Source organism: Oreochromis niloticus, linkage group LG18 (assembly GCF_001858045.2).
Source record: "Oreochromis niloticus isolate F11D_XX linkage group LG18, O_niloticus_UMD_NMBU, whole genome shotgun sequence".
Taxonomy (NCBI): domain Eukaryota; kingdom Metazoa; phylum Chordata; class Actinopteri; order Cichliformes; family Cichlidae; genus Oreochromis; species Oreochromis niloticus.
The window spans coordinates 23038604-23053684 of NC_031982.2; the positions used below are offsets into that span (position 1 = coordinate 23038604).

Here is a 15081-nt window from a genome sequence, read left to right on the forward strand (position 1 = left end):
ACAAAATTCAAACCACTTGTTGGTTCCCTTTAGGGATATAGAGTCTTATGGCTTCCTTCAGATCTTTGTTTAGCTAGTGCAGCAGCTCTACCTTTTAGGTTCACCCTCACTGCTTTAAAAAAAAAACAGCTGTAGAGGTTGCATACTAAATAATGTACACAGTTATCTGTTACTGTAGCCGACAAATACCCTGACAGAAATTATTATTTAAAGCAGCTGTAATTAATATTTTTACTTTATCAGGGTCATGTGACTCCTAGCTCGTGTAAATGGCGTTTCATGGTGATTAACCCACAGAAAATTTAAACCGTCAGTTCCCTTCAGCGCTATAGAGTCTTATGGCATTCTTCAGATCTTTGTTTAGCTGTCTGTTTTGCAGCTTTACTGTCTGAGTTCAACCTCACTGCTTTCAAAAAGCTTTAAATGCCGACTGTAGCCACCTGCATACCAAATAAAAAAGTTATCAACTAGTGAAGCTGCTAAAGCAAATTATTCAGCGTCTGCAGTGGCAGATATTTCCCCCAGGAGATGGTGGAGACTAAAACACGGCTAGAAGGAGAGGAATTGTTATTGGACTTATGGTCATCTAGTGACCAGACACATGTTGCTCTGTAACATCTGGATGTGTCAACAGGTCGTGTTGGTGCATGTTCAGCATTGGAAGTTTCTACTTAATTTATATACTGATGACTGATCACAGCTTGTTCCCACAGAATACAAGTGGATGAAAACTGAGTTATTGCAGATTTTAAGAATCACCACACATTCAATCTGAACAACTTTACCTTTGTATATTTAAATATGCATATCTGTGCCCACATACATAAACTGCACACAGATATATAAATTCCTCCGGCTGTGTCTCAGCAATGTTTTCCAGCGGCTGCAGCTGCACTGCTCATCCTCCTGCTGCGATGAATGAATTCCCTTCATCTTCCTCTGCTGTTATTCTCAGTAGTTCTTTTTTACAACCCATTGTTTTCAAAGCTCCAGTTATTTTCTTTGAAAATAAACGCCTTGCTGTCCTCAGCCGCTGTGGACAAAGAGCTGCAATACTGACGCACTGTGCTATTTTGGAGGGAGAGAGAGAGAGAGAGAGCGATCTTGATTACTCATCATGCTTATCTAATTCTGTTTTTTTTTTTTTGCTCCATTCATCTGGAGATTATCTTATCTGAAGAGAGAAGAAACTCAATCAAACAGATGATGAAATTAACATGGCTTGCAAACATTTAACAGTGTGCTGTTTAAGTGGCATTCAAATCCCAATGTATGGATTTGAGGGGAGCAAAGATATCCTGCCTGTGCTTGCCTCAGCAGAAGGAAGTTTTGCACAACTGTTGAGGTGAAGTCACTTTAACTGAGACAGTGACAGAGTGCGGATGATAGGAGAGGCAAAGGACGAGGAGGAAAAGAAATTGGTGTGGAGAGAGGTAGAGAAAAGTGAAAAATGCTCCCCTTGTACAAAGGCAGTGGCTCTGTCTCCTTGACTCAGAGAGCTGTCTACTCCCTTGTGTGTATATGTTAGAAACCCCACCTCCCCCAAGTGCTTCTCTCCACCCCTCCCCTTCTCTCTCAGTCTCTGGCCGAGGAATCCCAGGCAGCGTTTAATTGCAGAGTGCAAAGGCTTTAGTTGGTCTAATGAGCTCAGCACCGGAGCTGGGACTCTTTCACGCGCTTCTCTCAGAGACAGAGATCCATGGAGTCCTTTAACGGAGGAGCCTCACAAAGCTGCAGGATTTCAGGTGGTGGGTGAAGAAGAAATTCTGAAATTCAGGTACAGCCGACGAAGTGAGAGAATATACCAGAGGCAAGAGACGGAGTAAGAGCGGGAGAGGGGAGGGGAGGAAACGGGAAATACACTGCCAGAGTGAGAGAGAGAGAGAGAGACTGAAAGCCTGCAGCAGCAAATGAGACAGAACAACGAGGCGGGAGAGGTAGAACGAGAGACAGAGAGAGAGGGAGGGAGGTGGAGAGGGGCCCCGTGCAGGAGAGAGGGCTACAGGGTGAGGAAGAAGAAGGAGTAAGAAAAAGTTACGAGAAGTAGGAGAAAGAGGGTATAGGGAAAGTACCTACGCAAAGATTACTAACTACAGAAGTGAAGACGAAAGGAAACAACAGGCAGGAAGGAAGGGGAGGGAGTCTTGGGTAGAGAGTAAAAAAAAGAGCTGGTGAAAAGTTTTCTAGTGGGAAGACGCAGATGAGGAAAACAGAGCGAGTGAATGACTGGGCTGGAGAGAGCTGGGAGGGGAGGAAACCAGTTGTTTTCTAAGTCGTTTTCGACGCAAGTCTCCGGACTTCTTCGGACATGTACACAGAAGGCGCACAAGCAACGGGACACCAACGATTTCTTCAGCACAGCAACAATCCTGCCCCATGCCCCTGCCAGCGCTGCATCCACTATGAGCCGTACGGCCATCACGGTGGACCGGGATATCAACCAGCATCACCCAGACAGACAGACCACCCATCGCTGGACTTCAGGAGAGACACCCAGGCTCCTCGGGTTAAAGATGTAGGAGGTAGAGCTTTCGTGGTGGACAGAGTTGAGAAAAGTGGTCATCACAGCCCACAGAGGAGGTCTGTGTTTGTAGGGCAGGGCCCTTATAGCCAGTCAGATGACTTGAGCCAAGTCTGCCCCTGGGAGTTGAACGCTGCCCAGTGGAACTACCCACTGGAGCCTGGGGTGAGACACTATTCATCTGTCAGAGAACAGTGTGGCTGTGTGGTGCGCAGCAACAGCAGGGCACACCCCTTTAATGCCGGGATACCACATCCTCTCCCTCATCTTCAGGTCAAAGGTCAGGGGTACAGACACAGGAGGACTGTCAGGTACGTCTCTGTGGATGAGGAGGAAAGCTGTGGATGCAACTTTGAGAACTATCATTTGGACCTACACAATCCCCAACTGGGCCACTTGCACATGCCAAATGGCCACTGTAGACCGAGGCCTGTGTTCACCGAGGGAGGGGAGGAAGGAGATAGCCATCAGGACCCAGGGAGACTGAAGGGTGGATCAGAGGAGGGTTTGAATGGATGTGGTGGCTTTTTCCCCACTGAGGTCCCACAAAAGAATTTGAACCAAAGCAGACGGAAGGGGTCCTACATCCCTCCCTCCGGCATCCCCAGTCCAGAAACCTCAAAATCAACATCCGGAAACAACCACCAGCTCCAGGGTTTGGAGGTGACAAAGCAAAAGAGACGGCAGGATTTGGTGAGGGATCAAATTCGACAAGTGGTGACAGATCTGGAGGATGTGTTGGGGGGTTTGAAGCAAGTTCACGTCGAGATGAAAGAGGTAGGAGGGTCTATTATTATAACTGTATAATCCTTACGTGTACATCAGGTGTCTAATATAGAAAAACCTGCGTCTGGTGCAGATGACCCAGTCTTTTATCAATTCTCTCCTGGAAACTGTGACATTTAAAAGGATTAACACAAAGCTCAGATGCCGACAAAACAATCCACTGTGCAGAACAGATTGACACAGGTCGTGTATCTCTGAGTGCACGTTCATGAAGAGCATGTCATTATATGTGTCCTTGTGTATGTGTGTGTGTGTGTGTATGCTGACTGCATTGTTTGCAACTCAGTCATCATCTCCTACCGAAGCAGTGATTGAGAACGATTTGCTCTGACCTTTTGAAAAACGCTGCCGAAATTGGCAGCGTTCCGGGCAGCACATTAAAAAGCCTGGCTTGAGACTGTTACTAAATTATGCCCTGCTCTTACAGTATCCATTTTGCATGCAGCTGTAAAATAGCATTGATTCACAGCTGAATGCGTTGGTGCAAGGTCTGGCATTTTGCTGTTACAAATAAAAACCGCCATAATAGTGAACTGAGACAGTTGTAAACAAAAGAGATCCAGAGACAAAAAAGAGCTTTAATTTGACTAATTGGTTAAATTGCCTCAGTCTGTTGTAGTTAGAAATAGAGTTTGGCAGCAGAGGAAGAAGCTTTCAGATCCATTACTTCAGTACAAATACCAAAATGTAAAAACAAATTCCTGCATTCAAAAGCCCACAAAAGTCTCCAAACTAAAGTGTTATGGCCTTAAAGAGCTACAGCTATCAACAGCATGTGCTAATACTGATGTATGTAGCATGTGACTGGTATTAAGGTGGAGCAATGGGTTAGGAAGAAATAAAAGATTGGAGATTTTAATTGCTTTTAGAAAAGAATACAAATAAATCACAGACATTGAAGCTTCAGCAAAGCTGCCTAAATAGACAAGTTTCTAGAGTTTACAGCCTAAAAACTGGTTTTGTCTTTGCTAGTAGTGTCCTCTGAAAATTAAAGTTTTTAAAGTTTTCACATGAAACATTAAGTGTAAACCATTATTCAGTCACTTGTAGAAGCACTTTTAGCAGCAGTAACTTGAAGTGATTGTGTTCTGTGTGACTTTTCAGTCTCACTCGTTGTTGTGGAGGAATTTTGGCAAAATCTACAACGTTGCTTCAAGTCATTGAGGTTTGCGGGCATTTGTTTATGCACAGCTCTCTTAAAATACCACTTCAGCATTTTGACACAGCAGGTTGAGGTCTGGACTTTGACTGGGCCATTGCAACACCTTGATTCTTTACTTTTTTAGCCATCCTGCTGTAGATTTGCAGCTGTGCTGTGGGGATCATCATCATGATGTATGACCCAGTTTCGGTCAAGCTTTATCTGTCTGACAGATGTCCTCATTTTGACTCTAAAGTACTTTGGGATACAGAGGAGTTCATGGTCGACTTGATGGTAAAAGGTGCCCAGGTCCTGTGGCTGTAAAACAAATCCAACTCATCACCTCTCCACCATCGTGGTTGACGTGAGGTTGTGCTGATATGCTGTGTTTGGTTTTCTCCAACTGTGGTGCTGTGCGAAAGCGAAGTCTTTCTCCTAAACTCTTCCACAGAAGCCATATTTGTTCAGTCTTATAGCAATTGTACCTTTATGAAGTTTAATATTATATTCAACATGCTAACTGAGGTCTGTAGGTGTAGAGCTTGGGTTGTTTTAAATTTCTCTGAGCACTACACAGTTTGACCTTGTTCGGATGTCCACTCCTGGGATGATTGTGGCATTGTTTTGACACATGAATGCTCCAGACCAGCAAACTGCAGCAGAAAGTTGAATAAAAATGGAAGTATACAAACAAAGTAATGTAACTGAAATTGCTCTACAGTTAGGTCATATGTATTTCTCTCTATTATCATTCAGGTGGTTGAGCAGATTGATCGTCTCACAGCGAATATCGACCTCAGTGAGGAGCCGCCCTGCATCGCTCAGGGGTCATCCAATAACTTTCACGACTCAACGCATTCAGGAGACCTCAGGGTCGCCATGCTGCCCAATCACAAGTCTGCTTCAGTTCAGGCATCACAGCACATCGATGAAGACCGCGTCATCCTCAGATCTAACTCTCCTTCTCCTGTCCACATGGCGTCGGTAGTGAAAACCAGCCGCTTCACCCCGCCCAATCTAAATAAGGACCACGAAAAGCCAGGTTTGAACGGCCACCCGCCTCACCTGTACCCCTCGAAAGACTCCAACCACATAGGCCAAGCTCGTCCCGAACCCCACCCGCAGACCCTAGACCCTAAGGTCATCATAGGGAACAGCACCTCCAATCTAAGAACTCAAAAGCCTCCGCCTTACCCCCAAAACGGCCGTTGCGGGAAGGGCCCATACCCACCTCCCAAGCCTGTGAGGACCCCTGCCTACCCTAGTAGAGGTCGCCAGAGCACCAGCATGGTGTGAAGGAGGGGGGTGGTGTCCTCCAGTGTCATGGGGGCCTGAAACATGAGACCCTGCTGTAGTGACTGGAGGTCAAAGAGGGACCAGGCAGGGGAACAATTAATGGTAAGTAGAGAGGAACTTTTTTTTCTCCCCGTCTCTCTCTCGCTCTTCTTTTACAATGTTGATGTTTCTGTCCGGGCTCACTGCTGATGACGTTGGCTCTGTTTACTGGCAGCGCAGGGTTCAAAGGCAGTAAATGAATTGCAGCGTTCCTCCCTTTTTACAAAAAAGGATGTATGTGTTTGATATATGTGTTTTTGTGTGTGTGTGCGCGTGTGCGCGGCGTCTGTGTGTGGGCGGCAGCGAGGGGATTGTTATGCGTCTGCTTTTGTTGATGTCACATGATTTCCCAGTCTTCACTACACTGCAAAACGTGTCTGTCTTGGCAAGTGAAATGAGAAATTAGAGTTCATTCTTGAGTCTGGTTACACATGTGGCTGCAATTAGTCAACAGGGTGAGAAAATTTCACTCGCTGAAGTAAAATTCTTCTTTTATGAGTAGATTTGAGAAATTTCTGATCTTGCGAAATGCAATTAGCTGCTGATTATTACTCATTGCTGTTATTTTGGCTTAAAAAAGCACTTTGATATATTGAATCTAAAGGCCTTAAATCTTGAGACTTTTTTTTGCAGTGTAACTTAGTCATAACTTCGAAGGAACTTGAACTTGGCAGGAGCTCAGCCGTTACTGGCAAAGGAAGACCCCACAGCCGCCTGACTGCAACCATGTGACAAAAAGAAGTCATCATTAGATTTACAGGAAGATCATAGCTCTGCCTCAGAGCTGGCATAATTTACTGTTATGGGCTGATGAGGTGGGACTGAGCCTTTCTTCTCATGCCACAGACAGATGTATCATCACAGAGGCAGACTTAATAACAAGATGACTCTGTGAAAAAGTCCCTGTAGCAGAGGCGGAAAATTAGACAGCAGATATAGAGTTAAGCACTGGTTTTAAGAGTCCACCTTTGCAGATGCTGAAGACACGTGCGTGTTTCTGTACTTCCCTCTTGTGCAGAGTATGCGTAACTACAATCTATTTTTCTGGCTTCGAGTCGGGCATGCACAGTCTGGTTTTAATCATAAACCCCCACCACCCCACCCCCCGGCCATGTGCCAAAACAAAATGAGGCAAACTTTGGGTTTATTTGTGCTGTCCACATAAACAGAAGCGCTCCACATCCACTGCTGCAGGAAGAGATGCACTTCCAAGGCTGCAGCTTCAGGTCGAATCTGACAGGCAGATGAAAAGGGTCGACAAGGCGTGCGCCTTTGAACATTCTTTCAGTTGAATGAGATGAGGGTGTAAGTGTAACATAGCTCGTCTGCTCAACACTGTCCTTTCACAGTTTTTCAAAGCATCGTTGCTGTTGACATTTTAAAGGTCTGAGTCATCTGAATTAGTCATCTAGAGCAGGTTCAGTGTCAAAATGACAAGCACAAGACATTCTGTGCCTCCATAAGTTTTTCCTTGACTCCTTTTATTTCTCGCTAAAAGATTTTCAATTAGCTTCCTTTAATGTGATCAGTTCCCATGACGTCCACGACTAACACTAAATACCTCATTTACTGTGCAAAAATTAAAGGTAAGAAATTTACAGGAGGAATGTTCAAGGCAAAAAAGTTGATCACTGGATGCTATTCTAAAAGTGTCGGCAAGAAAATATTACAACCTGGCCAATGAGGATAGATGCCTGGTTGTATCCTTGCGAGGACTCATAGGTGAATGTGTTATATACAGCTTTGAGTCTAACTTCAGTAAGAGTTTACACTTTGTTTTTTTATTGTTTATTATAATAATAATAATACTTATTTATTAATATTTAACAAGAATGATACGTATTGATATATTTTATTAATATCACAACATCACTATTAGCAGTGTTGGGAAGGTTACTTTTAAAATGTATTCCATTACAGAATACTGAATACATGCCCCAAAATGTATTCTGTAACGTATTCCGTTACGTTACTCAATGAGAGTAACGTATTCTGAATACTTTGGATTACTTAATATATTATCATGCTGTTTACAACTACGTGAATGTACTATTGCTGTGATTTATTACTGTTACTGAAGGTCCGCGGCTCCGAACAGTAGTAAAGGGACCTCGGGCTAATACAGTGTGTTCCGTGTCGGGCTGGTAGCCGAAAACTAGCTTTACTTTGTTGTCTGGGTCAACTTTGCTTGCCAGAGACAGAGAGAGGCGTTGAAAGGCTGCTCCAACGGAACTTATTTTTTCCGGAGGAAAACACGAACACAGTGTACAGTTGAGTCTTAATAGCTTACTTACAACTGGGCTCGTCAGGCACTCTTCTTGGCTGCAGTGGTTATTATTATATTTACATGCTTCCAGTTCCCGTTTTTGACCGTGACAGCTCGGACTTTTCCTTTCTCTCCCTCCCTCGCTCACAGACACATAACGTGTATGGCAGTCCATTCTCGCTGCAGCACGGACTACACTGCCCATGAGGCTACATTCTTTAGGGCCATGCCTGTAGCATTCTGCCTTTTAGCTTAGCACAACAACAACAACAAAAAAGCGCTCTCTCACCCAGGAAACACGCAGAGAGAGAGAGAGCGTCACCCTGTAACCATGGCAACCGTAACGCTGCCGCCTGGAACAACAGAACATAGCTGTCAAACAAACCCAAATAATCCTGACCCGCGACAATATGAAACAGGAAAGTACCGCCGTGTAATCCATTTATTTCAACAAAGTAACTGTATTCTGAATACCAGCTTTTTAAACGGTAACTGTAACGGAATACAGTTACTCATATTTTGTATTCTAAATACGTAACGGCGGTACATGTATTCCGTTACTCCCCAACACTGACTATTAGCGAGTTTGTCATCTATGAGAACACACCGGTTGAACTGGCTTTAAACAAACCAGAATTCATTTAAACAGATAATGAGTGATAAAGTTGAACATTACAAATAATGCTTTCAACTGTGGTAATTCACTATGAATAAGCTGCTCCCTTATTTGTAAGAGGTCACTACAGCAGGTTGAGCTGCATATTTGATTTGGTTTTATACTGGATGTCGTTCCTAAAGACACCCAAAGTCTGGTTCGACTCCTCTTGGAATTAAACCCGGGATCTCTTGGTTGTTAGGCAAATGTGTAAACCACTATAATGGTGTACATATGTAATAGAACCAGTTAGAGCCCTACTGATACAGGCTTTTTACTGATCCTTATTATTGGCTATATAAAAATCGTATATTTCAATATCAATATCAATGCCCTCTAGTGGACAAACTATGCAACAGCAATGGTTACTTACTTGATTTTAAATTCTTTTACATATTTGCTGTTACAAATACCAAAACAGATAGATTAGCAAATAGCTAATATCGGCTGATAATATCGTCCCGTTGATAAATCGGTCAGGCTTTGGAACCAATTCTGACCTACAGTCCCAAAGAAGCAGGAAACTGTCCTGCATCCTCAAAGCTCATTTACGTCAATTCGGTTAATAATGTTTGTAAATATACATAATTTATTAAAAATATCAGATTATATTTTCTTTACAAGGGTTTAAAACGTTTAAGAGGTTAAAGGTAAGCTCAAAAATGGACACAACAGCTGACACAAACTGGAGGCAGGTGATCCAAAAAAATAATTCTAACTTACAGATGAAAAAAGCTGCTGCAAAAAGTTTTCAAGACATCAAAAACAATTAAGTATAAAAAAGGATACAAGGAAAACCAATTGTGGAGCAGAAGCATAAAAAGGAGATAGAAGATGCGATGATCCTCGATTCCTTTAATTATCTCCTTACCTTACCTCCTTACCTCTCCTTACTCTCCTGCCAGTGGAGGAGACAAGGAAGAGACCAGAGGAAAGAGGCATTAAAGGAGCAAACATTTAACAAAATTAGTCATCACTGCCTTTAAAGCAACTTAATGGCACAATTGGATCATAAATTATTTATGGTCTCAGGTTTAAGAGTGCTCATGTTTTATATTTAGCAACACTTTTAAATTCACAACATGGGGAAATCTGACAAGTTATTAAACCTTTTTTTTAATCTCACAGAGAAGAGTGAAAGGCAGAAAGTTTGATCATCTTAAATAACTTAAACAAACTGAATGAAAAAGATGAGTTGTATAAAAAGTCCCTCTCCCATCATCGGTTTGTAGCTGCTTTTGTAGGAACTTTTCCATTTTTAAATATATTTCTTTATTTATTTATTATTAATATTAATTGTCTGTTTAAATTATTTTTGTCTTTTATTTTATTTTGAAGCACTTTGATCAGCACTTGCTTTTTTCTTTTGTTAAAAGAGCCATATAAATAAAATTGGCTTGGCTTAGCTTGGCTATGATGCATTTTAGGAATTGAGACATCCTTCAGCACGGCGCACTGAGATTGATTGTCACAGGCAGGAATATGGAGGAGAGGAGGAGGCACAAATTTGTGAAATGAGAAAAGCCCAAAGGCTAAGTACACACCAGGGAGAAGGGCGATAAAGCACAGGTGAACTCAATCAGCGGGAAGAAAACAAAGGCCCAAATTTATCACAGGCGTTTCTTTTCTTACTCATCATTGCATCTTGTATTAAAAAGTGAGGTGTCCCCACTGGAGAATCGAAGAGAGCAGCATTGTGATGAAATATGATGTTTATTTACAAGGCCCTGCTGCAAAGATGGATCGCTTCCCTCTGCTCTCTGATTGAACTGAAACACAGTACTTACAGTGTCAGGTCTTTAGCTGTACCTCTGATTCACACTGAATTTTTAAAAAGAAGGTAAAAAAATTTATCTTATCTATCATATATACAGGGAGTGCAGAATTATTAGGCAAGTTGTATTTTTGAGGAATAATGTTATTATTGAACAACAACCATGTTCTCAATGAACCCAAAACACTCATTAATATCAAAGCTGAATGTTTTTGGAAGTAGTTTTTAGTTTTAGCTATTTTAGGGGGATATCTGTGTGTGCAGGTGACTATTACTGTGCATAATTATTAGGCAACTTAACAAAAAACAAATATATACCCATTTCAATTATTTATTTTTACCAGTGAAACCAATATAACATCTCCACATTCACAAATATACATTTCTGACATTCAAAAACAAAACAAAAACAAATCAGCGACCAATATAGCCACCTTTCTTTGCAAGGACACTCAAAAGCCTGCCATCCATGGATCCTGTCAGTGTTTTGATCTGTTCACCATCAACATTGCGTGCAGCAGCAACCACAGCCTCCCAGACACTGTTCAGAGAGGTGTACTGTTTTCCCTCCTTGTAAATCTCACATTTGATGATGGACCACAGGTTCTCCATGGGGTTCAGATCAGGTGAACAAGGAGGCCATGTCATTAGTTTTTCTTCTTTTATACCCTTTCTTGCTAGCCACGCTGTGGAGTACTTGGACGCGTGTGATGGAGCATTGTCCTGCATGAAAATCATGTTTTTCTTGAAGGATACAGACTTCTTCCTGTACCACTGCTTGAAGGTGTCTTCCAGAAACTGGCAGTAGGACTGGGAGTTGAGCTTGACTCCATCCTCAACCCGAAAAGGCCCCACAAGCTCATCTTTGATGATACCAGCCCAAACCAGTACTCCACCTCCACCTTGCTGGCGTCTGAGTCGGACTGGAGCTCTCTGCCCTTTACCAATCCAGCCACGGGCCCATCCATCTGGCCCATCAAGACTCACTCTCATTTCATCAGTCCATAAAACCTTAGAAAAATCAGTCTTGAGATATTTCTTGGCCCAGTCTTGACGTTTCAGCTTGTGTGTCTTGTTCAGTGGTGGTCGTCTTTCAGCCTTTCTTACCTTGGCCATGTCTCTGAGTATTGCACACCTTGTGCTTTTGGGCACTCCAGTGATGTTGCAGCTCTGAAATATGGCCAAACTGGTGGCAAGTGGCATCTTGGCAGCTGCACGCTTGACTTTTCTCAGTTCATGGGCAGTTATTTTGGGCCACACGCTTCTTGCGACCCTGTTGACTATTTTGAATGAAACGCTTGATTGTTCGATGATCACGCTTCAGAAGCTTTGCAATTTTAAGACTGCTGCATCCCTCTGCAAGATATCTCACTATTTTTGACTTTTCTGAGCCTGTCAAGTCCTTCTTTTGATCCATTTTGCCAAAGGAAAGGAAGTTGCCTAATAATTATGCACGCCTAATATAGGGTGTTGATGTCATTAGACCACACCCCTTCTCATTACAGAGATGCACATCACCTAATATGCTTAATTGGTAGTAGGCTTTTGAGCCTATACAGCGTGGAGTAAGACAACATGCATGAAGAGGATGATGTGGACAAAATACTCATTTGCCTAATAATTCTGCACTCCCTGTATATCTATATATATATATGGCTAGATTCTCTGATTTCACTGGAACATTTTAAAAGGTTATATTTATGTATTTGCAACTACTGCACATGTTTTTCTTAATTTGCAATGATGCATAATGTGTTGTTTTATTGTGTGTTTTGTATGTCCTTATGTGTCTCTCTTGAAAGAGAGCTCTTGATCTCAGTGAGACTTCCTGTTTAAATAAAGGATTTAACCATTAAGAACATGTAGAGCTGCATTAGGGAACTTTCAAAATAAACAGAACAGAAACGTATAAAGTCATGGAGACCAACAAGAAGACAAAGGGAAAGTTTGGCATAGAAAAACAAACAGAAATATAAGGTTAAAACTAGTAAAACAAAAAATCTATGGCTGGCTTCTTGACAATGAGATTGTGTCTATTTGTTGTTACAGTTTACTGAGTCTGGACTGTAGATTTTCTTTTCCAGTTTACATTAAAAAAGGATGCAAATTTAAAATGAGTATAGTCTGTGCAGGAAGTAAATAGATCTGATTAAGTCCTGAAACACGTTTTCTATTAAAACTTTAAAAATGTGCACCTCATGTTCTGTGTGTTTACTGTTTATGCTGTTTGTATTTTATCCTTTCACTGCTGCTTCCTTGATTACAAATAAAAGAAGGGAATCAGAGCAGTAGCATCCTTTATAAACTTGACCGTGACCGCTTCCAACAAAAACCACTCCATGGCAAAAATATCGTTTCTCTGAAAGCCAAAAAGCTGCCGTGGCTTTCTCTGAAACAGACGTAGAAGAACAGACAAACACACAAAACTCTTCTCACAAGTTTGATAAAAGCAAGGTTTGAGCTGCTTCTTTACAAGTCAGCAACATGACTCACAAGGACGCACACACTACACTACACGCACTGCCTCACTGTCAGTACAGCACAGATTAACGCTCTGTTTCCATGGCTCCACCAATGAGTGATGCGGCAGGAAAAGCCTTGAGAAGAAGCACAGTTAATATGAATGTACTGTGTTTCACTGGGAAGGGCAGGCGGCACCAAGCCTGAGCTCACTGAGGTGCTGAGTTCTGCATTTAAATAATTTTTTCCCCTCTTCTCTGATGTGATGTTTCCAGCAGGAGCTGATGCCACTGAGACGAGCTGTCAGCTGGTGGAAACAGAGCACGGCCTGAAGGTGGGGTTATTTCCAAAGGGAAAGCTCCCCCGAGAGTCGACCTGTGACTGCACGTCACGTGAGCGCACAAGTGTGGAGGAGAGGCAGTCGAACCGTCTGAGAATTTAAATGTGTGAGAAAATAATGAGAAGGATAAACTGCAAACTTATTCTCAACAACCATCAAGCTGAAACATAAAGGTAGCTTTTCATGACAGTATTTATTTCTACTATTTTTATATTGAAAAAGATTATCTATTTTCAGGCAGCTTATACTAGTCTGGATACTACCTGTACTATATTAAGATTTATATCATATAAACTATGGTGAAGATATTTTCCATATCAACTATTTCTCTCTGTAACACGGCTTTTACAGTACAAGAGGAAAGAAAGTGAGGATAGAGGAAGCTAAAATTAATGGCAATACTTTTGATTTTCCTGCACTTTCCTCATGCAAATAAATCCAACATCTTAATCATCTGATTCTTGATAAGTTTCACTGACTGCTGAATGTCCCACTAAATATTAAATATGAAATAAAAGAAATGACACCAGCATTTTATTACCCCTGCCTCTGAGAAATGATTTATACACTCGCTGAGCCTGACTGAAGTGAGAGGAGCTGTTGTAGGAATACTTCTGGGCCTGATCTGGAGATGGCAGTGTGTGATCTCTCATGGCCTTATTCTGTCAGCGCGCTTGAGGCTGTATCCATGGCCAGCAATGCCAGCGTCTGTGTCTCTGTTTGTTTAAATCTTGTCTGAGAATTTCACCACTCTCCTCTCGCAAGCGCCTTCTGCTATCCAAGCGCTTGTTGCTTCCTCTGAGAGCCACTACAATCCAGCTCCCTTACAAAATATCCCAGTTTCTTGGCCTCTTTCCGTGCCCGTATCGCTGATGGAAAGCTACAGTGACAGATGGAGCATGCAAACTGTTAACTGTCCTGGGTGTTTTGTCACTCACTGTCTGCAGCCTGAAGCGGTGTAAGTAATTGTGCTGTGTGACTGGGAGGCAAGGTTGTAAAGAGTTGATAAGCTGCTGTGGATAGATGGGGAAGGTCATGTGCCAGAGGCTGTTATTAACTTGTCAACATTAAAAATTAAAAATATTTTTTGGCCCCTCAAGCCGGGCCTTGTATTGCACCATTGTCTGGTAACAATTCAGACTAACATTGCAGCCAAAGATTTTTTTAAATTATGGGTTTTATAATCTGATCTGATCTGATTTTAAGTGTTTCTCAAGTTTGCAAATAAACAAAGAAAATAATGATAAATTCCTATCACACCTCAACAGCTCAGTGTTAAGCCAAAAATCATTACAGTTGAATATACTAACCCAACTCTAGCTGTCTGTCAAGCTCTCCAGTTCAGCACTTCAGGCGGTGGATTTAACACTGAAACGCCACGGTAACTTTTAAACAACTGATTCTGAATGTTGATTTACACACAGAGGAAAATGCACTCCTCAGTTTTGGCCATGATGATTAGCTGAATGAGATCATTTTCAAGTTGATGAGATTGATTAAAGCACCTTCTCCAGGTTTAAAGCTAATGCATCTGAGGATATCAGCCATTAGCACTGAGGCACCACTGAGAGTTAAACAGATTCCTTCAGAACTTTATCAAGGTGTTACGATAAAGTTCAAAATCCAGGCATGCATGTAAATGAGAATTTACAAGGTTTAGCAGAGGAGTGAGCGGACCAGTCTACATCTAAAGATGAAACACCATGTTCTGACTTAAGAATTTCTAAAACACAGCACCGCTATAACTTTGGATATAAACATGGAAAGCTAATTAGCAGGAATCTTTTCAGGGATAGTGAAGTT

General features: G+C 42.1%; 1 protein-coding gene across 2 annotated transcripts; it reads left to right on the plus strand.

Moving 5' to 3' along the window:
• Positions 1-1573: 1573 nt before the first annotated feature.
• Positions 1574-13815, plus strand: LOC102081676 (uncharacterized). 2 transcript variants are annotated; one of them, XM_005476598.4, is made up of 3 exons: positions 1574-3298; positions 5205-5846; positions 13214-13815. In XM_005476598.4, exons 1-2 carry the CDS (start codon positions 2309-2311, stop codon positions 5742-5744), a joined length of 1530 nt encoding a protein of 509 aa, XP_005476655.1. In that variant the 5' UTR covers positions 1574-2308; the 3' UTR covers positions 5745-5846; positions 13214-13815. The 2 variants fall into 2 exon arrangements, with proteins under 2 accessions (XP_005476655.1, XP_005476656.1); XM_005476599.4 differs by having other exon boundaries at positions 13217-13815.
• The last annotated feature ends 1266 nt before the right edge of the window (positions 13816-15081 follow it).